Source organism: Strigops habroptila, chromosome Z, assembly GCF_004027225.2.
Source record: "Strigops habroptila isolate Jane chromosome Z, bStrHab1.2.pri, whole genome shotgun sequence".
Classification (NCBI taxonomy): domain Eukaryota; kingdom Metazoa; phylum Chordata; class Aves; order Psittaciformes; family Psittacidae; genus Strigops; species Strigops habroptila.
Window position 1 is genome coordinate 96,377,489 of NC_044302.2, and position 26,019 is coordinate 96,403,507.

The 26,019-nt window shown below is 37.6% G+C and overlaps 1 protein-coding gene across 1 annotated transcript in view; it reads right to left on the reverse strand.

Annotated features, from left to right (window-relative positions):
* Positions 1-26,019, reverse strand: part of RIT2 (Ras like without CAAX 2) — a 171,527-nt gene that overhangs the window by 58,741 nt on the left and 86,767 nt on the right. The window contains exon 4 of the mRNA XM_030512920.1: positions 25,501-25,692. Coding sequence (XP_030368780.1) covers positions 25,501-25,692 — 192 coding nt within the window. The remainder of the gene's footprint in view (positions 1-25,500; positions 25,693-26,019) is intronic.

Genomic DNA, 26,019 nt, shown 5'->3' on the forward strand with positions numbered 1-26,019 from the left:
TCAGGGATGGGTTTTTATAGCTGAAACTCATGTTCCACTTAATGCTTATGATTCAGTAAACTCTGGCATGAAGTCATCAAACATCATGCTCTGATAGGCATGCATCTTGTTCAAGGATTACATTAGACATGGTTCCTAGAACATGATATCACCTTGTCAGAGATACTCATAACCTCTGATATTATACCCAAGACATTTAATGACTGAGTGTCCTGGATTCAGCTATAGCAGTCATTTTTCTCCTTCTTTGTAGCTGGTGCAGTGCTGTGTTTTTTGACTTTCAGCCTGGGAACAATGCTGATAACACTGATGTTTTTAGTTGTTGCTAAGTAATGTGTACTCTGGCCAAGGACTTTCTCAGTCTCATGCTTTGCCAAGGAGGGAGGGAAGCTGTGAGGAAGCAGAGACAGGACACCTGACCCAAACTAGCCAAAAGGGTATTCCATACCATGGCACGTCACTCCCAGTGTATAAAGCAGGGGGAGTTACCCAGGAGGCCCAGATCACTACTTGGGTCTGGCTGGGTATCAGTCGGCGGGTGGTGAGCAATTGTATCCTCTCCCCTTGTTATTTCCCTTATCATTATTATCATTGGTGGTAGCAGTAGTGGTTTTGTATTATACCTTAGTTACTGGACTGTTCTTATTTCAATCAGTGGGAGTTACATTCTTCCTATTCTCCTCCCCATCCCTCTGGGAGCGGGGGTTGGAAGAAGATGGGGGGGGTGAGCGAGCGGCTGCATGGTTCCAAGTTACCGGCTGGGCTCAAACCGCGACACCAAGTTTAAACATCTTGGGTATAATATTTAAATTAAATATAATAAATTAAACACCTTGGGAATCATATCTGAAGCATTACCTGAAGTGCCTGAATAAAGATCATGGTTGATAACTTTGCTTGTCAAATGCGATAAGGATTTTTAAACCACCATTAAGATCCTGTCTAGCAACAATGAAGCTTTATCCAAAGCTTTCTTAAAACCAACTAGAGAAATAACTTCTTTTTAAGGATCTAAAACTGAAATCTCATGTTTCATTCAAGACCAAGATTATTTTTCTTTAAACTACTTTTTCTAAGATAAATATACAGAAGAATGTATTTTAAAAATCAAACAAAACAAAACATTGCCAAAACAAAACACTTAGCTGATCTTATATCACTCCTCCTAAGGATGAGCCACGTGTGACAGATGGTGAACATTTTGCTTATTGTACTACAGGAAACCACTCCGACAATACATCAGTGACTCATATAAATATGTACTTGGAAAGGAGCAAAATGAAATAACTTACTATATTAAATAAACAAATTATGGAATAACCCATTTCCTATGATTATTGAAGAGTACATACAGCTTTAGAGTCCTAAAATAATTATTCTGAGGCTCATCTCAAGGCTCAGAATATATCTCATTAGTAGATCAAACCCTGTAACCATTTTGCCCTGTGAAAACTGAAATTTGGAGGTCTTCTTCTGAATTGAGAGAAAAAAAAGAACCTGCATACAGATCATCCATATTTCATATAGTGATCCTACAAGGACCACTAGCAACAAAGGGGTAAGCGGAAGATTCATACAACCCTGATATCTCTGTATCTTCAAAGTTTTTGGAACTGCCGTAAAACCCTTTTCACCTTGGTCAGAATGTGTCATTTTTAATGTATACTTTCAGTTGGATATAATCTTTAAAAAATGCATTGATTTGAGGTCATTCTAAATAATTTATTCACCCTCACTTTGGACACTGCATAAAAGGCCGTCTTGGACAATACCAAAAGCAGTTCAGAGAAGAGCAAACTGTTCCTTGGATCAAGGTTCTCTCTCACTATGCCCATCTGATTAGAATCCCATGGAAAACTCAGACAGTTCAAGGGTCACTTTAAATATAAAGAGAGAAGCATAACTTTTTTTCTACTTGACCCACAGGATTTCCTAATTCTATAAGACAACTACCTTACTATGGTTTTGAGATATTTCACTGTAGTTATGAAATGCTCCTGAGTCCCAAATGTTAGACTCAGTATAAGTATGCAATGTTCTTATTAATAGAATCGTAGAATCATCGAATCAACTAGATTGGAAAAGATCTTTAAGATCATCAGTTACCCCAGGACTGCCAACTACCCAATTGTTACCCCAGGATGGACAATTCCACCACTAAACCACATCACTGAGGGTCTCATCTACATGTTTTTTTAAACACTTCCAGGGATGGTGACTCCACCACTGCCCTGAGCAGCCTGTTCCAATGCCTGACCACCCTTTCAGTGCAGAAATTTTCCCTACTATCCAGTCTAAACCTCACCTGGCACAGCTTCAGAACATTTCCCCTGTACATGTGCTTGTTACATGGGAGAAGAGACCAGACACCTGCTTGCTCCATCCTTCTCAAGGGGGACCTTATCACTCTCTACAAATACCTGAAAGGAGGTGTAAAGAAGTGGAGGTTGGTCGGCTGGTAGCCCACTAGACCAGGACTGCTGATAGATGATGGAGAGTGGTTTGGCAAGCTCCTCTCTACCAGCTCCCTCAGCACTCATGGGTGTCACCCATCCAGCCCCATAAACCTGTGTATGTCTAAGTGGAGCAGGAGGTTGCTAACCATTTCTTCCTGAATTATGGGGACTTCAACCAGCTCCCCATCTCTGCCATACAGCTCAGGGAGCTGAGTACCCTAAGGATGGCTGGTGTGACTATTAGAGACTGAGGCAAAGGCAGAATTAAGCACCTCAGCCTTTTCTTCATCCTTGGTCACAAAGTTTCCCATAGTATCCGGTAAAGGATGGAGGCTCCCCTTGGCTCTCCTCTTATTACTAATATATTTGTAAAAATATTATTTATTATATATTTTGGCAGTGGCCAGATTAAGTTCCAGCTGTGTCTTCGCCTTTCTAATTTTCTCCCTGCATAACCTAACAATTAATATTATCCACATCTGTGGTACTTTTCCTAAAAGCTAGTTGTGTTTCCAGATGGTGATTGACTCTGCAAGAAAGTTCTGCAGGAAACAATTAATGAGCAGCATTTTCATCACTGTCCTTCTTTAACCATAGGTGCACCTGGTAGGAAATTAGCCACAAAGGATTTCCACTTTATCATTTTATTATTTCTGATCATGTTTAACAGATTTTTTCTGTATACCATTCAGAGTCTCCCTAATTTATCTCTATTACAGATGCTCCTGACCAAACACTTATTGTGTTGTGTTCTTACAATTGCTTTGTTTAAATGCTCTATATGCACCATTCAAAAATATGAACACAAAACCCCATGAGGATTACTAAAGCAGTTTCTACCTGTAGACTCTGACAAATGGGCTGCTGTGAATTTTATTTTCACTGAGATGTTGAGAGCAAGATCCAGCACAGCTCCTCTCCTCATTGGTCCCTCTATCACTTGCAGAAGGAAGTTATCACCAACTCATTCCAGGAACCTCCTGGATTGCTTGTGCCCTGCTGTGTTGTCCCTCCAACAAATATTGGGGTTGCTGAAGTCCCCCGTGAGGGCCAGAGCTTGTGAATGCAAGGCTGCTCCTGTCTATATACTAATATATATACTAATACATATATATACTAATATATATACTAATATATACACTAATATATATACTAATATATATACTAATTTCCCAATGGAAGATCTATAATATTAATTTCGCAAACCTGAATTGAATTTTATGTGACAAACTACTAGTTCTACTGGGGTGAAAAGCCCTTAATCTGCAATATAGACTACAAGATTTTCTTCATACTTTTTGTCCTTCGTTTTAATTCTTAAATGATATGAAAAGTGACTCTACTCTGGAAAAAAGCTGTATTTCTCTGAGCCTGTGTTATACAGGATGTTTTACAGCCTATGTTGACAGCCTACAAGTCTAATGGACTCTCTTCTAAGGTAATTGCAAAGCAATGAAACTGTGTAGACAGTGTTAATATTTATTAATTCAGATCTGTTTCTAAATTCCATTTCTACTGTCCTAAAAAAACCCAGAATCTACATATTATTGAGCCACAGACACATAGATCTTAATAGCTGTCTTTAAAATGTAAATATTGATGATGTTTGTATTGTGTTAATCAACAGAACCGAACTGTGAAGGAAACTTGAAAAGAAAAAGAAGAAAAAATCTCTCTACTATCACTCTCACAGTATATAGTGGAATTAAATTAAGATCATCACAATACACATAACAGAAGATACAGTTTCCTTGGACAGATTTTGATTCAAATATAGGTATTAACTGCCATTAAAAATGGAAACAATCAAACCCACTACAAATGTGCAAAGTATAACCATAAAAAAAGTCTGTCTTCCACACCCCTTCTTAGTAATCAAGCCAGTGCCCCACACACACAGCCTAGATGGCTGTTTATTATAACTGTAATGTAACAACTTGGATCATTCACATTCTAGTATATTAAATAAGTTTGAAAACAGAGGAGAGAAAGATGATTTAAGTTCACATGTCTAAGATCTTTTTCCCAGCTTCACTAACCTTTATGAAACCTGACTGCAACCCTGCTGGTTACAAAGAGCTCTGAGAAATTTCCTCACCTACACCACCCGCATATAGAAACTTTCACAAATTGAATGCAGATATGTTAAGGTGCTAATATCTACTACAAAGTTTAGATTCTTCAAAGAGCTGGAGAATGTAAAAGACTGATCAGAACGATAGGGTTGAAATATTCCTCCTTTGAACATGGTTTTACCTATAACTTACCCATAACTTGTTGATACAAGTTTTGTTAGATAATTTCGTGTATGAAAAGGCCTCATATCTATGGACTTGCCTGATCACAGAACCCCAGACTGGTTTGGGTTGTAAGGGACCTTAAAGCTCATCCAGTTCCAACCCCCTGCCATGGGCAGACACCTTCCACTAGACCAGGTTGCTCCAAGCCCCGTCCAACCTGGCCTTGAACACTGCCAGGGATAGCGCAGCCACAGCTTCTCTGGGCAACATGTGCCAGTGCCTCACCACCCTCACAGGGAAGAATTTTTTTCATAATATCTAACCTATATATCTAATATAGATTTTATATCTATGTCTAACATATCCAATTTATATCTTTTATCTGATGATCCCTGGGCTGTGACTGATGCTGATTGCCATCACCAGACCTCATCCTGACCCTGACTTTGCAACTCCTATTCCTGGTTTCTTCTCCTCGGCTTTGCCTTTTCACCACAACTCATTTGAGGATCTGTATTCAGCCACCCTGGTTCCCGTATCTGGATATGCTCTGCTCACCTCACTCAGGTGCTGTGGGACTACGTGTTGACAAATCCAGTGCTGTGTTTACAATGCTCCTGATTCCTGACTCCTGGCTCCTCTGACTTTATAGAGCAGCCATCCCATCCTGCTCTCTAGCATTTACACCAGTAACTAGCACAGTGCTGGTTTTTACACTGAAGTCACTGATGTATGTAATGATCTTTCATTTACTTCAATAACAAGAATTTCTGCATGGGTGAATAGTTTCCTTGCTTGTAGAAAACTTATTACCTGGCTCCTCATCAGCTTAGAAAAATGAGGGGAATTGGCTGGTAATCTCCACTGTGAGGCTTCTCAAAATGAGATAGGAGCCTAGAAGGACAGTATCTGTCTAGGTCCCAGAAGTGAGGAATGCATGTCTGATTTTGCTTCAGCTCATGCTTATAGGTCTCTTAATGCGGAAATCAACAAGAAGCAGAACCAGAAACTTGTGAGAGATGCAATCCATTAAGCAGCATGAATTGCAAATTATGATGAGCCCGTATTCATTGTAATAGTCTTGGAGCGAAATTGATGGACAATCTCTAAAATAAACTTCATTATTATCTTTATGGAGATTTTGAATAATAAAGAGATTCATGCAAGGAAAAGTATGTTCACTGGTAAATTACAATGAGAAAGAGGGATAAATTTGCTGAAAATTCCACTGTTGATAACAACTATTTGAGAACACTTTTTTGTAGTAAAAGTTATATATGAAATAAATTTGCATACTCAGTCAAAGCCACAATTAAACTACAAAGACAGGCTCTGTTAGTTTTTGCCTGTTGGTGGGGCAGGGACCTCTGCAGAATGGTCCCTTTAGGAACCGTTTCCTTTGGGCAAAATTTCCCTCAAGCCAAACTGTTTTGTTCACTAAACCTATACAGTTTGCAGAATATAAAATGCTTTCAAATATCAGAACCCCTCCACAGCTAGTAACCATGGAATAGACTTGTGATCTATAAATATTTTTAGTTTCATTTAATTTCCCCTGCATTGATTATGTTAGTTTTATTCCCAACATCATAAGCCAGAAAGAAAACTGAAGTCCAATATACTTTGCCAGCCTGATTCTTTATATTTGGATGCCAAATATAGGCTCATTACCGCTTGGTGTAATCCTGATGTAAACCCACGATTTTGGCATATACCAGTGATAAACCAAGTGGGTGACCTTTCTGCCTCCTCTTAAACATGTGATATTCAAAACAGGCAAATGTATTATATTAAGTGTCTAAAAACCTCTGAGACAAAACCAGTCATAAATGTTTTAGAGTCATCAGAATGAAATTATTAGTATCCGACAGGCATTTACCACAACCCACAAAGAGATGACTAACTGAGTTCACAGAACATTTGTTTCTCTGCTTGAGCAACAAGGGAATGGGTGACCAGATGAGGAGAATCCTACCCAACAAGGGTATACTCATAACAGTGCCTTTTATGTTGTTGTTGATGTGCTAACGTAACAAACTCCAACTCTTACCCTAATATTTCTTGTGTGTGCCTGGAAATTTTCCTGACATTCCCAGCTGAGAATAAACTTGCATTCAAACAGCTTGCACATGAAGTAAGTTTGAGCTGAAGACTGGTGTCCAGTTTGTGCTCAGAATATAACTATATCCCTGCACTGCTTCTCTCTGGTAATGACTAGTTTCATGGGGATCATTTTTTCAGTCATTCTTGCATTATGAGATACATGGAATACAAATTTTCTTAACATTACTCACACCATAAAACCTGGAATAAATGCAGGGACTTTGTGTCATTGCTTTTCACAATCTAACACTTTTTCTTTCAATTTAGAAGTAAAACTTAACTGCCTCTTTGAGGGGTACGGTCTTTTACCGAAATACAAATTCTAATGTTGTTTCATGGAAGCACAATGACAACATAACAGCTAATATTCATCTATACTAAAAGTCCACCAGCCCAAATAATTTTGGTTTCAGCCAATCATCTCTGTACTATTAGCTATAGGATAATTAGAATACAACCAATCTTAGTATTATACTTACTTGCAGCTTAATTCTCACATTGACCTGATACTGCACACCACCATGGCTCATTACACTTGTTGTATTAATGCAGTGTATAAAAATTATGTTAACATTCTTGCTAGGTACAACATAATCTTCTTGTTCACCCACACATAAAATAGCCTTTATTAAATGTAAAATAATAATAACAAAAATATCACATTAAAACTTAAATGCTTGGTAGACTCTGCTTTCCAAGAATCACAACAATTTTACATAATTGTTCAGACATTTTTCACTGCATATTCCTAACCATTCTATTTTGTGTAGAAAATTATATTTATATATGCTTCTGCAACATTCAAAGCTATGTACTGTATGACAGCACGAATTGAAATAAAATGAGTTCATAAAATCAGTGATGCCAGTGTATTAGCAGTTTGCCCTCAATATTCTGCTAGAATAGTTATCAAAACTGCATTAATCTTTCTTATTGAAAACTATTTATATACCCCTAATTATCATTAAAATGTTATTTTGTCTTCGGCACAACAAATTAATCTTCTTTTCTATTGAAGAGAAATAATCAGATTTTTCCCAGGCTTTGCTTGTTAATGATGCTTCTGTGAAGCAAATGCAAGAGAAAGCTCAAAGTAGCAGAGTTAAATGAAGAAATGAACGGAAGAACTAGAAACTTGTTAACATAAATTACAGACAAGTTTTATCAATTTCCACATTAATGGTCTATTGTTGCTGAAGGCTCTTTTAAGTGTATCTTTTCCAGTGAAACACCCACAGTTATTTACTGATTCTTAACAGAATTTTTTAGAATGCAGGCCACAAAACCAAAATCTGTGGATCAGTCATGAAAAAAGCCACACTACCCACGCATGTGAGTGAAACAGGACTCCGGCAACAGCCGGGCAAGAGACTCCAACACAACCCATCTGAAAGAACTTGCATTAATTATTACTGACATCTGACAGTTTCCAGTTCACCATTTTGGCAAGAATTACGAGACTGAAATAAAGTAAACCCTCCAGAAAAGACTTGCGTAACCTGGAGTGACACCTAATACTTGGGGGAAACACTTTCTTAGGAAGGAAGGCTTTCTGGAGTTGTACGAATGGCATATCTCATTACTTTTGTTGACCCAAGTTGTATAGATTCCTGAGTTTTTGCCAGAACATGTGGGGGACAGAAAATGGGATTATAGGTGCAATTCTCACGTGGGATCCAAAACATGTGCATTCAAAGAAAGCCAATTCACTCCCTGAGATGTTTGGATGAGGAGGCAACATTACAAACAGTTATATTGCTGCTGCCAGTTCATAGGTACCTCATTTGTATTGACCAGAAGACCATTCTGCTACAGATACCACAGAAACACTTCATGAAAGACAGACTCTGATCTCACACCACAGAGTCTCAGAAACAGCATTAAATTCATAGGTCATTAAATTCAGTGATGCTAGATCAGACTTATTTTTTAGGCCCGAGTCATCATTCTTAATCTAGATTTCCAGTCTTTATTTTGCGAGAATAAAGCAAAAAAATAGTGAAATAGAGTAGTGAGATAGAGTATATAATATACTCGACAGTACATCTTGTGAATGCCTGCAATTATGTAGTATGACTAGCAACTTCCAAAATTTGTGTTGGATTTCAATAACCAAATAAATGCTGTAATATATATCTGGATTTTATCTGATAAAAAGTTTACAGGATGATAAGTATTAGGAACAGAAACTACACAGAGAAATAGGTAGTCAGAGTAGAATGAGCATCTCAACTTTGACTGAAATATTAGTGTCTATTCAGCAAAAATAGTCTGTTTTTAAAAATGCAGCATTTCACACTAGATTAAAGACTCAAATCGTACAGACTCTTCCTGAACAATCGAATGCAGTGGTGGTGTTTTCAGCTTTGGGAAATGAGAACAAAGTGGCAATATCTCTCTGTAGTTGAAGGTGCAGCTCAAAGGCAATAGAACATTTATGTCTTTTAATCTGGTGACTAGGTACAGCTCACTATGCATTATGATACTGAGGATTCAGTTCTTCTGACTTTATTCATTATTCTTCTAGATTGAAGGAGCAATAATGTTGTACGAAACAACTCAAACCACTTCTGACTTGAGGAAGCTCCATCTTTAGGTATACTGAAGCTAAAGGAAAGCCCTGCATGAATTTCATTGTCTTTTTGAAGAAGGACCTCCAGAAAGTAGCAATATTAAAAATACAGACTATACAGTTATTAGAAAGAAAGGCAAAGTATACCAGGACACTGTTCTTCACTTATTTCTAGCTGTGCATAATGGTCAAGTACTTCACATTAAAGGGAGTGTTAGCTTGAACTTGCAAGGTTTTCTATTCGAGAATGTTGGGTCTGAAAGTTCTGATCACCTCTTCATACCCAACAGAAATCAAGGATTTAAGGTTATCTAAGTTTGGACCAAATAATCCTTGTGGTCCCTTCCAAACTGGTGTTCTAGGATTCTATGATTTTTCCTTAAAGTAAACACAAGCCTAATCTTTTAAGAATGCCCCATCACTAAACATCCGGTTTCAAAGGCAGTCTTATCCAGGCTCCTGTTCTTGGGAGAAAGGTGAATGTAGTACTAAGAGCATGGGAAGTACGCTTGATTTTAACTTCCTGGCAAACCAGATAATTGGGATAACAGCTCTGTCTATGGACCTAGCGTTTCCCCCACATTTCTATAAACATCTCAGGTCTGTGCTACAGAAAACAAACACTTTTCATGCTTATCTATATTAGCTCTTAGATTCCAATTTGTCCCTCACTTTCTTAGACAAACGGAGTCACGCAGCTCCTTTGCCGTCTATTTGACTACTCTTCATTATTTATTTTCTGTCATTCAGGTTTATGACTGTGCAATAAAAGACAGGTTTAATGGGCCAGTAATCCAGGATGGGAAATCATCCAGCTAGTGAAGCATTGAGGACATCAAATTAGTGGCACTGCTGATTAGTTTTTTCCCTAGGTTGACATCTGTTTGCAAGCACTCATGGCCAAAATTCTTTTGAAAGGCAATGTAAGCCTTAGGCTTTGGAGCTTGCCTCTTCAGATGCACCAGTGAATCTCTCCACCCCTTACTACTTGTTATTTTCTGCCGCGAAATGACATAAAGCATGCACAAGAGAGACAACATTATCTGGTGTTTGATTTGATGAGTAGAAGTCAGGATTCCTGGGATCTGTCTCTGACACTACTCCTGATTCTCTTGTGACTCTTGTCTTATGTGCATATGTAACATACATTAAATTAGATAACACATTCACACATGTCAGAAAAGTTTCTGGAAACCTTTAGTCTGAATTGAATTTCTTGTCATCATGTGATCATTCTTTGACTTTTCTTTCCAGAAACTATTCTAGTAAATGTGATTACTCTTAAGAATCTCCCTGCACTTTGAGATAAAATAAAAGAATATTAGAAGGAACAGAGACTTCTGGGAAAAAAAGGACTTTTGAGACTATTGTTCTGGACTTCTTTATAACACAGACTAAACATCTTTACCCAGAGATTTCTGCTTTAGGTTAACATTTGCTTGGAAAATAGAGTACCTTAGAAAAAGAAACAATCAAAAATAAAAACAGTCACAGTGGAAACCAAGTACCAACCATCAACAGCAGTAATCATCACATAATATCAATGCTCACATAATAATCGTATGATCATAAGTACAGTGATTACATTAACACTATGTTAATATTGCTGTACACATTAATGTATAATATATGGGTGTATGCAAATGTAAATATTTATGTAAATGAATGTTTTCATAAGACCTTTGTGTGTTTGCCCTGTCAAATTTAATTATTATGGTCCATTTTTTATATACATTGCAGCAGAAGGGCAGGCAACAACATTAAGTAAACCAGCACACAGTCTGTCTTGTCCCCCATGCTATCTCCAACAGCAACAACTTGCTTAGGGACAAGACATCAAAGTAGTCCAAGCATAGAGAATCTTCTTCTGCTATATTCTTACAACTTTTAAGAATCTAAGGCTCAGGCACTTCCTAAGCTAGAAAGGTCATGGTTTATTTTAAGAGTTCTTGGATGGCTGGTTGAATTACTTTTTTAATCCATTAAAAAAAAAGCTTTCATATTTATAATTCCTGCAACAATGAGTTCCACAATCCACTTATGCACTGTGTGGTAAAGTATTCTCATTTGTTTACCATGTAATATGATTAATCAAGTTTAATTTAATTTTTCCCAATTCTTGTATTGTTGGGATCAATGAATATTCTTTATTTATTCATCTTTTCCATGACTTTTCTACCCTACGTGAGAATTCCCCAGATTCCTGACTAAAACATCAACATTTATTTGATACAGCCAAAACCAGAAGCTGTTTAGTACCTCTGTCGTCTTTGGCTATGCCACTTTTAGGAAGCATGGATAACAGTACCACTTCTTATGGTATTTAAACAATGTTTAATGACATACAACATTTGCTTTGTTCTGCTCTGCTCTCTATTTCCTTGCAAACATTCCAGTTTGGTTTTTTGTTCCTACAAAGCATTGAGCTGACAGAAATCAGTCAACAGTAATTCTCAGGTGGCTATTTCGGTGGTTATTTTTTTACACACCTTTGCCATGTCCTTATTGTTATGACTGTCATTTTACTACTTTACAAACTTCTGCACTGAATTTAATCTTATGGCCTAGATTTTAAATACATTAAGAATTAATCTTAAACCTCACCATGGTCAGCTATCATTTTTACTACCCAAAATACCTAAACAACATTGAAAATATTTCATCTTATCATCCAGTTGCAGGTGGATGTATTTAAAACACTAATATCAATATCTACACAGAGTTACAATTATAATCTCTGTTCATTTTTGACCATGTATTCCTGCCTTTGTTTTTTTCTGCTTTTGACACTTATTAACAAGTGACAAACCTTCCTTCAGTTTTATTTTTGTTATTCACATAACTACCTTGGAAATTTAAAGAAAATGTATCAACTGGAACCCTGTTCCTTGTATGTTTGTTGACTTCATCAAAGAACACTAAAAGACTTTTTAGGCATGAGTAACCTCTGTGAAACCCATGATGACTTTTACCTGTAAAAACATAATTATTTATGCACCTGTTCTTTCTATTCTTTCTTATAGTAGGTATCAATTTGCTCAGCAAAACTCAAATTTACTGGTCTGTAGCTCCCTGGTCTGTTCTGAACTTGTCATCTTCCATTTCCCTGGTGCTGATTCCATTTTAAGCACAGTTAATAGTTCAGCAATTTTATACTTTAATTCTTTAAAACTCTTGGGTGAATACCAACTGTTCCTGATGATTTGTTATCAATATTATCAGTCAGTTCTAAAAACTTTCATTTCTAGCATTTTATAAACAGCTCAAGTATTGAATTTAAACAGTCATCTAAAGAAACCTTGAGGCCTGAAGTCGTAATTCTAAACTTTGTGAAGCTCAAATTGCAGATCCTCCATAACCATCATTCTGATATAAATAATGAATGAAAAGAAATGTCATAATCCCATTTCTCAGTTTTAGGTTCCTACACTTCTATCGTTCAGATTCACCTCAGCATTCTCCATTTTTCCTGTAATTGTTCAAAATATAAGTATCACAAAATCCTTTCATTTAGGTACACTATTTATCAAGATGAAACCACAGATATGGAGGCAAGTAAAGGCAGAACATAACTTACTTTGTTTGGACCTTAGAATTTCAATGAAAATCACAAACAGAAAAAAAAAAAAGATATTATATAGGCACCATTGATACTCTCATCAATGTAGAAAAATTGAGATGTCCTAAATTATCTATGTTCAATCACTACACAAATAAAACCATACACTAAAGAAGCAGAAGACTTAATACACTTTAATGGATAATGGTATTACGGAGCTTCTGAGAAACAGTTTATTACTTGATTTCAGGTAACATGGGATGGTTTTTTTCATTACTGCATTGTGTTAATTTTCTCTCTAAATATCACTGGTTTTTACACAACTGTTTTCTGCCAAAAATTTTAATAGTAAGAAGCTTTCTGCTGCTTCTTTCTGTTTTTACCTTTTGAAGGAAAATAGCTGTTCCAATTCTATTTTTCTTTGATGAGACTTCCAAAGAACAGCAGACTTTCTAGTCAAAAGTTTAAGGAACTTGCTAATTACAAAAGTAAAGATTTCTACACTACTGTTTAAGTTTGGCATAACAGTAAGTCTTTAATTTATGTGCACAAAATAGAAATTACAAAATTCCTACCAGAACTATTCTATTATTTTTAATGAAATTCTTTATTAATTATCTTCTTTTTCATTTATGGCCTTTTAACCTATACTCCATAAAAAAAGCAATTTCTCTTTTACAGACAATCCATATTGGAAATGTCAGGTAATCAGGACAAATATAAAATTATTTTTATATGCCATGGTTCCAAAATTAGTAAAAGCAGTACTTTTTAATTTTTTGTTAAATGACATAGATGGTGCTAGGATGACACCTCTGGAGAATGAAGCAGTCTTTCTGTCCACTCTTTCTGTCCACGAAACTGTGGTTTCTTTAGCAGTCGGAGTTTCTCTAGTAGGTTCTGAAAAACTAATTGCACCTCGGACAGACCAAGCATGGGCATAGATAAAAATTCAGTTACTACCTTTAAGTTTTTCACCCCTATTACTATGAAAATGCCAGGACAGATTTTCAGAAGGGATCTTCAGATTTTTCAGAAGGGCATTTTCACTATTGTGCCGTGTAACCATGGCTTCATACTCCAGATCCCACAGAATTTGAAGTACAAAATACAACTGACTTCCCTGGATTTTTGATTACTTATATGGACACTCTTCATCTGGGAATTATACAATTCTCTGGGACTGGTTCCCTCTCAATAAAACACAAAGGACTGAAGCATATGCCTTCAGCAAGGAAAAGAAGTCAGTAATGAACTGAGACCTATGAGTCCTCCCCACATTTCACTTTTTCCTTCTCACAGGCTCAAATGTTTATCAAATGAGGTATAAAATCCTAGGAAGAGCAAAGACATCAGATGAAGCAATATGATACTTTTTGTCTCAAAATTCACAAGTATGGCAACATTCAATATTTTTAAAGTTTTATACTGCAATTATTCAGGAGCTCCAGAACGTATGGGTTTTTTTGGAGCTATCAGCGCATCTGAAGTCCTGTCTGATGTTTCCCAAAGGACTTTCAGCCTTCAGTCTCACTGATGACAAAGCGCTGCATACTCATCCTTGATCTCTATAACACTCACATTCCTCCTTTTTTCCTGAGAGATGTCAAGGATTCTCACAATTGCAGATCTTCACTATCAAATCAAACTATTTTTCAAGTTCTAATGCCCTCCTGATTTTGAGAGCATTATAATCCTGAAAAGGTTAACTGGCATCACCAGTCATCCTGTAGTCACAGGCAATCACCAGTGAAATAATCATCTCCTTCACTTCTGATGGGAAAGAAATGGGATTAAAAAGGAGTGCCTCTTCTCCATAAGCAACATTTCTTCAGTGAGGTGCACTGAGAAATTAGCTACATAGGTCTGTAGCCCAAATCAATTCAGATGCGACTAGGTCTGATGAATGCTCAATGCATATTTCACTCCAAGGATCAGGTTCGAGACCATCTTAAGAACCTGAACGTGCACAAGTCCATGGGACCTGATGAAATCCATCCACGGGTCCTGAAGGAGCTGGCGAATGAAGTTGCTAAGCCACTGTCCATCATATTCGAAAAATCCTGGCAGTCAGGTGAAGTTCCCAATGACTGGAAGAAGGGTAATATAACCCCCATTTTCAAGAAGGGGAAGGTGGAAGACCCGGGGAACTACAGACCAGTCAGTCTCACCTCTGTGCCTGGCAAAATCTTGGAACATTTTCTCCTGGAAAACATGCTAAGGCACATGAAAAACAATGAGGTGGTTGGTGACAGCCAACATGGCTTCACTAAGGGGAAATCCTGCCTGACCAATTTGGTGGCCTTCTATGATGGAGCCACGGAAGTGATGGACAGCGGCAGAGCAGTTGACGTCATCTACCTGGACTTGTGCAAAGCATTCGACACTGTCCCACATGACATCCTTGTCTCTAAATTGGAGAGACATCAATTTGATAGATGGACCACTCGGTGGATAAAAAACTGGCTCGACGGCCGCACGCAAAGAGTTGTGGTAAATGGCTCGATGTCCAGTTGGAAACCTGTGACGAGTGGTGTCCCTCAGGGATCGGTGTTGGGACCGGCCCTGTTCAACATCTTTGTCGGTGACATGGACAGTGTTGGTGACATGGGATTGAGTGCGCCCTCAGCAAGTTTGCCGATGACACCAAGCTGTGTGGTTCGGTTGATACGCTGGAGGGAAGGGATGCCATCCAGAGGGACCTTGACACGCTTGTGAGGTGGGCCGATGCCAACCTTATGAAGTTTAACCAAGCCAAGTGCAAGGTCCTACACCTGGGTCGGGGCAACCCCAGGCACTGCTACAGGCTGGGCAGAGAAGAGATTCAGAGCAGCCCTGCAGAGAAGGACTTGGGGGTGTTGGTTGACGAAAAGCTTAACATGAGCCGGCAGTGTGCGCTTGCAGCCCAGAAAGCCAACCGTATCCTGGGCTGCATCAAAAGAAGCGTGACCAGCAGGTTGAAGGAGGTGATCCTGCCCCTTTACTCTGCTCTTGTGAGACCCCACTTGGAGTACTGAGTACAGTTCTGGTGTCCTCAACATAAAAAGGACATGGAGCTGTTGGAGCGAGTCCAGAGGAGGGCCACGAGGATGATAAGAGGGCTGGAGCACCTCCCATATGAAGACAGGCTGAGAAAGTTGGGGCTGTTCAGCCTGGAGAAGAGAAGGCTGCGTGGTGACCTCATAGCAGCCTTCCAGTATCTGAAGGGGGTCTACAAGGATGCTGGGGAGGGACTCTTCCTTAGGGACTGTAGTGGTAGGACAAGGGGTAATGGGTTCAAACTTAAACAGGGGAAGTTTAGATTAGGTATAAGGCAGAAGTTCTTTACAGTAAGGGTGGTGAAGCACTGGAATGGGTTGCCCAGGGAGGTTGTGGATGCTCCATCCCTGGCGGTGTTCAAGGCCAGGTTGGACAGAGCCTTGAGCCACATGGTTTAGGGCAAGGTGTCCCTGCCCATGGCAGGGGGGTTGGAACTAGATGATCTTAAGGTCCTTTCCAACCCTTACGATTCTATGATTCTATGATTCTATAGATCGTCTTGTCTACTTCCTTTTCCTACCTCCAGCTCTGCTACCTTCTTCTCTGGCTCCAGCAAACACACAGCTACCTGGAATCCCTTCCCAACATGTAACAAATAAACTATTACAAATACCTATTAAAAAAATCTCAATTTTTCTTTAAATAGAAGGAATCCATACAATTTTCTTCATACTACATGTTAAGAAATAAATCAAAGGAGATCAGGAATACCACCTCAAGCCCACATTACTGCATCAATTCAGAATCAATTAAGTGAAAATGCCCAGATAATTCTGAGACTTTGGCCATACCATCCAGCCTGATCACCTGCAACCAGCACGAACCTTGTGTTTGACTTTGGTGGAAAATAAACCAGTTCTGTGTGACAATAGCTTATGTGTGGTTTGAAGCGATTGCTAAGGTTTGACACAATGATAAAAAGGTGATGAGGTTTGGTCTCAGTGGGATAGGATGGAGCATATCTGGGGTAATATCACTCAGATTTCAAACGGGGGAAAAAACTGAAAAAACTTCTCTATGTATATCTCATTCATTCCTCAGGTTTAAAAATCCAAGAAACTGTGTGTTGCAGAAATGGAGTCTCAGAAACAAAGACGAGTTCTACTCTTGTAATAATGAGAGAATGCATGATTCCCAGCTAGGAAAATAATGAATTATCCATGGTTTTGGTAATGATAAACATCATCAGATGTAAAGATATTGTCTTCCGCACCACCTGAGAGGAAATATATCGCAAATTCAAAATTTCAGAAGGTAACTATATTTGACAGGAATACCCAAAAGGTGTCCTGTGGTGCTGATAAATATCCTACACTGAGCACATTGCTGGTGTTCAATTACACTGTTAAAACATGCAGATAGACATAAGCACACACAAACCCCCTTGAATTTGTGTGCCAAACACAGAAAGTGCTTGTACCAAACACTTTAAAAAATATGACAAGACAGACTGTTTTTCTCCTTATTAACCTTTCTGGATTGTAGTAGATGGTAAAAATGACATAGAGGAAAAAAAGGGAAAGAATATTCCCTGAGCAACACAGGACAAAATGCAGCAGTGACAGAGGGGAAGCCCGCCCTTTTTTCTTTTTGAAATAGCAGCCATCAAGACCAGGTAGATGAAGATACTAACCTGTAGCAACTCCAACACTGATAAATTTCAAATAAACAAGATGCCATACCCTGACTCTCAGGCTGGGTCTGGGCTTCTGATCAGTAAAACTGTGATTAATACTGTAAATGACTAGCACTGAAGGCTGAATTGTGATATTTTATAGACATTTAACATCTTGAGTTTCAGCCTTGGCAATGTGATTTAATGTCATTTTATCACAGGTAATTTCCTGGACATTCTTGAATTAACGATGCTACATCAAACAATTTACTCAGAGATTTAAAAGTTGCTGTTATAGATAGATTTCATAGGGTAAAATTTGGGAACTATGGATGAGAGTTAGGAAATTTCCAGAATGGATATAATAGATATTTTCCCTTTAAATTTATTTTTCAGATTTTCAGACTGATTTGTTTGGGTAAAGGTTTTCTTTTTTTCTTGTCATCTCTGCACCGCTTAACGTCGTAGCATGTGAAGCTGACATGCTGCTATTATTAGCTAAGTTAGATCTGAAGGAAAACAAATCTCTATAACTTTCTAATTCATCTGGGAGGGCAGAAAAATAAAGTCATTAAGACAAGAATACAAGCAAATCTTCAAAAAACAAAGATGATTAAACTGATTAATCTTTTTTCTTTAAATGCCAGGTGATGCTATTATTGTTTGTGACACCATGACGAGCTGTAATTAAATTCTGGCAGCATGGCTTTCAATTTGAGCTACTACTGAAAAAACACACAGAAACTATTCTTTCTACCAGGAACTCACATTTTTATATAAACACTGCATTCAGTATATGTTGTCTTCTATATTAATCTGCTACATTGCTAAGGTACTTTCATTTTTACAAAGTTGCTCATTACTGTCTCACTTTCAGGACAGCATTTTCGCTCAAGTACAGATTAACATGAAGAACATGCATTAGTTCCACTCTAATTAAGCATACACTTACATAGTTTCTGGAACTGGAACTGTGGTAAATAATATGAGTCAGGCTGAAACCTTGATTATGCTGATGCAAAAATAGCTGCATGTATATAAAAAAACACCTTCCCATTGCACATCATTCTCTTTGACATGTATGTGGCCCAGTGCAGAAAATGAGAGGATAAATCTTGAGAGATGGGAGGTCATATTGCTTCAGGCACGGATGGTGAGAGGCAAAACTGTGTCCCAATTAGTACTGCCTGATGTCATACACTCATGCCTCTCTCCTCTCTGCCTGGCTTGCGTACAGTGTGTAAGTAAAAGATTCACAGTCAGGACAATGGAAATTTCAGCAAATAAATTCAAAAAATAATAAAATGGAATTTTGCAACTAGAGTTTTGGAGCACTGTTCCTTCAGCAGGGATAATTAGCTTTCTTGCAAATTTTGCTTTCCAGCACAGGAATCAGACTGTTAACTAAGCCATAGACACCCAACAAATTATACCACTGCGTTTTTCCTTGCAAACTCTTTGTGTGGTCACTGAGTAACCAATGGGTTTCCCTCTGAAAGTCTTCAAGGAAAACAACAGCGTCAGGAACTTACAAACAAGTCCTACACAAGGCAGACGGCATGTGTGGGTAGTTTTCCAACAGCGTTTGCTTGCTTTAATTAAGCAGAAAGATCCTGCAGGCATGGCTGACAAATGAAAAGTGCATTAAAGTCTTCACAGTGCCTAATCTCCCACTTCACAGACCAAACGGACGAATCTGAGAGTCCAAGTTCACCTTAAGGAGCAATCTAGATCAAGAAGACAAGAGGTGAGTATCTCTATAGCTTCACATCTCTTCTCCAAGGCATGAAGTCACACATGGTCACACCAAATCAGGATCTGGTGCATGGCGAGAAAAAAATCTCTGAAGTGGCCGGTGAAGGTAAAGCAGGTAGATACTTGGAGCCTTTTAAAACAATATAAAGTGTGTTGCTGTTTAATACCCCTAGCTATGAAGTGACCTTGTAGCACCATTCCTAGTGTATAGCCCTTGCTGCATTGTCATGATTTAGCTAAATGCAATTAGTTGCCTTTGTTTATATCTCTGAGTATCCAGGTTTTCTGTTACAAACATTTTATCTACAGTTCAGCTACTGTTTCTCTGTTGTTTCTTCTCTTACAGAACAACTTGTTACCTGCATCTTAGTCCCCTTCAAAAGTCTTTTGCTCTACGTTTGAAGGGATTACAGGGTTTACTGGATGGTCCACTGCAGGTTAACACAATTATAAAACGAGAAATACACCAACAATTTCATTACATTTGTCTGTGTGTCTGATAACATTTACTGAGCCTGAGTAATGCAAACCTGTACTGTAGGCAGTTTTGTGGAAATATAAAAGCATTGTAAAAGCAAAGAGGTAAACTAGATATAAATGTACATTTGCTAGAGAAAGTTGATAACAGAATTTCCTTTCAAGAGACTACATCTGTCGAATTGATGCCTATAATTCCACTGGCATAGAATAGCGCACACTTTTCGGTGGGGGGGGGGGGGGGAGCAGGGAAGCAAATACTAAAAAGATTTTATTTAAAATATATAAAGAAGAATTCTAAGTATAGTGAACAGTGTGGCAGAAATGTTGAAAAATCAAAATCAGTTAAAAATAAATAGAAATCAGAGGTGTAGAGGAACATGACAGAATCTAGATACAAATTCTGGTAACGTAAGAAAGTGATTAGCAAAGGTTTGACAGTTTTTTCAGATAGTAAAACATCATGACAACTTCAGTAGTTTCTGTTCCAAATATTCAGCAACCGTCATAGCTCCATCAAAAAAGCAAAAATGGCTTATATTATTCAGAATTTGAAGAGCTAACAAAGAATATGATGTGGGAAAAGCAATATGTAGGCTAGCAAATGTAAATAATGATGGCAACTCCTTGCAAGTATAATTCATTTTCAGCCGGCATTCATGCTAGCAAAGTGGAACTGCATGGATGTCCATGGAAAATGAACAACCAAGTTGACATCAAGATGAGTGAATGAATCAATTTAAAAATTCATTGCAACATTTAAATCAATAGTTTTAAGGAATTTGTTCTGTGCCATGTTCTCCTCTGGCTTTTTTCCATTAAGGATACCATTATGTTTTTTGTAGTCACTATTTAGGTTAAGGCTGCCTGACTATATCAGAAATATTTTAAGATCACAGCTCACACTGATACTTAGAAAGGATCACCACCTAGGAATTAATATTGACTAGATTTTATTCATTCAAAACCCAAAGGCAAGCTGAGCATGCTGCAGAAGTCTAGTCTATAGTTATCAGCAACAATATCAACAGAATGAATCAGCAAGTATAGATTCTCAACTGAAAGGATTTCATAAACAATTTTGTTAGTATTCATCTCACCCAAGTATTGACACATAAAGCCTGAGAACTTAGTTGTCAGCGTCTTCCTCTACAGTCAACAAAAAGACAGATATCCTTATGGGCAGGTATGTCTCATTTTATGATACACCTCAATGATATGTGGTAAATCCTGTTTTTCTGGATGGATTTTATAGAGAATCTCTCCAACTCATTGTGTCTAATCACTTTACCAGGTCTACAGTTAACTCAAGTGTATACTGTTCTTTGTCATCAAATAGCAGAGAAAGCATTTCCTTTGAGATACAGTTAGAAAGTTCCGAACAAAGAAATCTTTCATTCTTTGTGTAGGGCACTGGCCTGATAAGCGAGGAACACGAGTCTTCAGTAGACAAATTCTTCCACCCAAATATCTTAAAAGAAAATGGAACTGGAGCATCTAGTAAATAGCACTTCATAGTCTATTTAGCACTGGCAAATGAAAATAAAATAATGTCATATTCTTTAAGTATTTTCGTGTCTCAGACAGGCACCAGAAGGTATAAACTGACAGTGTTCTAAATATACTAAACTGTTATTCATACAAAAGAAACCAAAACAAGGGGTGCTGCTTTTTGGTATTTGGTTTGTTGTTTTTTTTTAAAGAACACAAACAAAAAATAACATTAACTGTCTCAGACTCAACAGACATTTCAAGGTTTTAGAAGCCAGAATGAAAATAGAGCAACTGTCAAAACGAGAAATCTAAAAGTTGATGCTCACAATATCTGATAACCAATCAGTTCATCTTGAATAAATTCCAGAAAAAAACCTCACCAAAGTGAGAATATTCAGTGGGCAGCTGGTTCAGATCATGAAAATGCATTAAGCCACTGTAATCCTGGTTTGAGAATTATCTTCTGGCATAATAAGACCTCAGAAAGAAAACATAATGAAGCCTCTGTAATTAATGTGCACTCCAAATAAGACACTGTTCCATGTTAAAGACAAATTTCATATTGATTTCATATTTCCTACTGAAGGAGGGAGGCTGTATAGGAAGAGGGAAGCAAGGAAATGTTTTCAAAAACACTGCTCCTGCTCAGATTTCTGCTTGAAGCCAATAAGACAACTCATGTGTGGAAGAGTAAACAACTGCATAATTCTTTTCAGGACCAAGACTGTACTGGCAAAACTAACAACTTTGATGACAGGCTTCCCAGAGAGGCCAAGAGCTGAATGAAGCGTGAGCTGACCTCATAACCTTGGACTCAATGGACATCAACACGTTATCCACGGATTCAACCGAGCCTGTAGCTTATTCCTTTGGGGTCAAACAAAAGTGTATAGGAAAAACTGCTCCATGAAGGCTATGCTAGATAGGTAGAATATCCAGTGGGGTTCTCACATGTGAATTAAAATTTTGAAAAACCTGCTAGAAAGCCTCTATTCTTTCCAACTCAGAGCTATAGCACATTGTTCAAAGGAACTTACGTAGCTAGTTCACCTTTGAATTGCTGAATATAATATATTGTAATGATCAACAGGCAAAGTCTTATGGATATTTTTTTCAAAAGAGGTTTCAGCAGTGCCATATGTCTTTAGTGTAAAATATTTTAATTAAAAGCTGCATTTAGCATTAGCATGGTATAAGTTCAAATTGAATCAGTTGTTTATTGTATTTTAAAATATAAATATGCTTTAATTAGATATTTATCTTTTATACAGATATTAAACTTCATGTTCATCTGGGGTAAAGTTGCAAAGCTTACCTGAAATAAAAATAATCTACTTCATGTCATCTGGTCCTATATGTTTCTGAAACTCCAATGACATTAAAATTACAAACAAATGGCATGATATCTTTATTAATCTAATGACTTTAATGTTCAAAAATACTGAAATTAGAAAGGTATCTAATCAACCACAGTTCTGTTCTTTTCATCAGTTATTTGATAAAATATATATAACACTTAAATATTTCTTAGACCAGTGGCTAAAAATCAAGGAGTGAACACAGATGAATGCCTTAACTGTTCATGCCCATTCACTTTCACAGTGAATCTCTGAACACAAGACAGAGCAATGTCAGAAAGGATTGGACACAGCTGCAGTAAAAATGTGTGGAAAGGAATGGAGGGTAGAGAAAGCCTTGCCACCAGATTGGATATGCACATCCAGATAATGAGTTATTATATTCTTTCCCTACAGTTTTTACACAGTTGCTCCCCCATATTGTTTCAGAGAAAATGGAAAGTGTTTATTTTTGAGGCTGATGAATAGAGTTAGAACTTGTTTTAAGGAGTGCAGACAAACCCATTTCTTAAGACACTAAAAATGAGAGGAATATTTAAAGACAATAATAATTTCACTGAAGCCATCAAAAAATAAAACCATTATTTAAAAATAATAAGCTTGTTGGTTTTGTTTTTCAGTAATGTGTCTCCTAACACAAAATTTTAATTGCAGATTAGTTTTATTTTTGTAGTCTTGTTGATAGATTTGAGGCAAGCCACATACATCATTAATTGTATTGTGTAGGGGGCCACATTTCAAACAAGAGCTTTGTCTGACCAAGCTACTATAGCCTGTCTGATTGTTGCAGAATTGTCATTAAACGGAAATTATGCTCAGGAATGTTGAACTAAATGTTATGTTTGTAAATACCATGAATAACATTACGGTAGCTTTAATGAATTTCATAGGGGAAAAATGTTATTAAACAGAGCAACAATATTAGCCCTGCTGCCCTGGCCAAATTCCAATCTGGCTAATTGCATTCTGACACCTACTCTTTCTCAGTTGTTTAAATTTGGTATGTTTGTGTACTTCAATGTCTGGATTGAAGAATATTTGAGAAAGCTCTTCTGACACTGCTGTACCTGTTGACAGTTGTAGAGGGTTAATGGAGGAAAAATTCTGAAGACCTAAATTCTGGCTTATGGAAAGCTTCTGAAAAACTGTAGGACCATGATCTGGAATTGCCTTGATACACATTCAGGCAGAATCTCCAGTGACAACCTTGTATAACATTTTTTTGTGTATCTGTGACATCTCAAAGACATAATTTCTAGTATCATTCCCAGAGCCTCCCCATACCCTTTAATCTTGCATACTGTTTGTGGTATCCAAGTCACACATTGGTGCGCACTGATTATCCTGCTTGGGAGACCAGACAAGATCATCAAAGAGCATGTAAAACATTTAAATCAGGCATATATTTTCATATGCACTGACAGTGATTAAAATATAAAAGCCTGAAAAAACATGAGATCAGAAAGAGGTAGTGCCAAATATCATTGGAATATAGTCTCCAAATCACTTAGTGAAGAGAATATTCCTGGAAACCTCATCTATAGGTAACTGCTGGTAATAAAGCATATCCCATTTCTTTTGGAATTGTGTTCAATGTCCTGTTCTCTCAGCAGAACAACTGAATCCACATTCGTCCCTGTCTGGTATATAAGTATTCCAGAAGCTGCATAGATTGTACTGCATGATACACATGGCATTGTTGTTGGAAGCCTCAAGCTGCATGTTAAACTGCAGCTGGATTTTTACCATTAAGGTTTTGTCACAGTGATTTAGGGAGAAAGTCAATGATCTGGAAGCAGATGTGAAGTTTTAAATGTACATCGTCAGATCTTTCGGGCTAATTTCAGTCTTAACACTGTCTTGGATTTTCTTCAGGTACAAGAAAGAAGACAAAGAAATGGGGAGAAGAGTGACAGGATAAGTGGAAAAGAGTAGACAGGATCATGTGAGCACAGATGTTAATGTATTGAAAAACATCATTTTCTTTAACTGTTACATATGTCTGCACAGAAGTCAGTCATTTGAAAGGAATCATAGTGTGTATAAAGAACCTCTTAAGAGATCCATATAGGCAAATTAGGTTTTTAACCTTTTTGAAGCTTAAGATTAAGGATATTTTCCATTCGGTACCGCCTCCCAAACCAACCCATTTGAAGATGGTGTCTCTCCAACTCATTCACTTGCACACACATACACATAAATACGAACAGCAAGGAAGAAGCAAAGGGGAACCAGGAGGAAAGGAGTGAGCAAAGATTGCTAAAGGCTATGGAAAAAGCCACAGTGCTCTCATGGTGAAAGAAATCTATTGCTCTATGGGTGGTAGTAGCTCAAATCTTGTACACAAATCAAAGTGAATTCAAGTCTTGTGTTTCCCCATCTTATCTGAAAACCCTAATGGCTTTTCAGGCAAAGATAATTTCACAGATTATAATTTCCCTATTTTAACTAGAATTCTTTTCAGTCTGAGTTTGAAAAAAGCTTTAATTAAAACTAGTAATTTCCAAAGAAAACAGGGGATTTTTGCCACAAAGATCTTGACTGAATCTTTTCCATTCTGAACACATATATAACTTCCAACAAAAATAATGGGATTCCTTTCAAAGTAAAAACAAAGAATATCTGAAGGCTGTGAAAGCTACTTTAAGATCCGTAAGATATGAATGAAAAGTACTGATAAGTCCTTAATTTATTACCAGTTGTAGTGTGTTGCTCTTTGATTAAACCTCATTTTGTGCTAATAATTCTCAGTCATACTATACAACACATGCTACAGAAATTGCTGAGGTAGTCAAGGAAAACCAAGCCAAAAGCAACAGGGAAGTTGCTTACCTGCCTGAACTCTTCAAGATCTATTTTGTTTCCCACCAGCACCAAGGGGATGTCATAGGTGTGCCTGACACGATAAATGAGTTCCTTAAACTCAGCAGCTTCTTGAAAGGATTGGCGGTCTGTGATGGAATAGCAGATAATGAAACCTTCTCCACCTCGCATGTACTGGTCCCTCATGGCTGTGAATTCTGCCTGTAGAATAGGAAGAACATACTCAGTCATTCAGCAAACAAAATTACCTGTTTGTAAACAACAAACTTTCCGAAAACTTCCCTCTTTCCCTACATAATTTCCCATTGTTTGTTTTACTGTTTTAAATACTGCTTGCTAAAACTTGATCATCCTTCTGGGGTCATCATCATGGATTATACACCACCAGGATGTCTCTTAGGACTTTTTTTTATTTTTCTCCTCAAGGGAACTTCGTCCTCGAAGAATATGAACTTACTATGCCAGTGCCCGCATACACAAAATACTGTCTCACATATTTCTAAAACCTTCCAATGCAGCGCTTTCGGT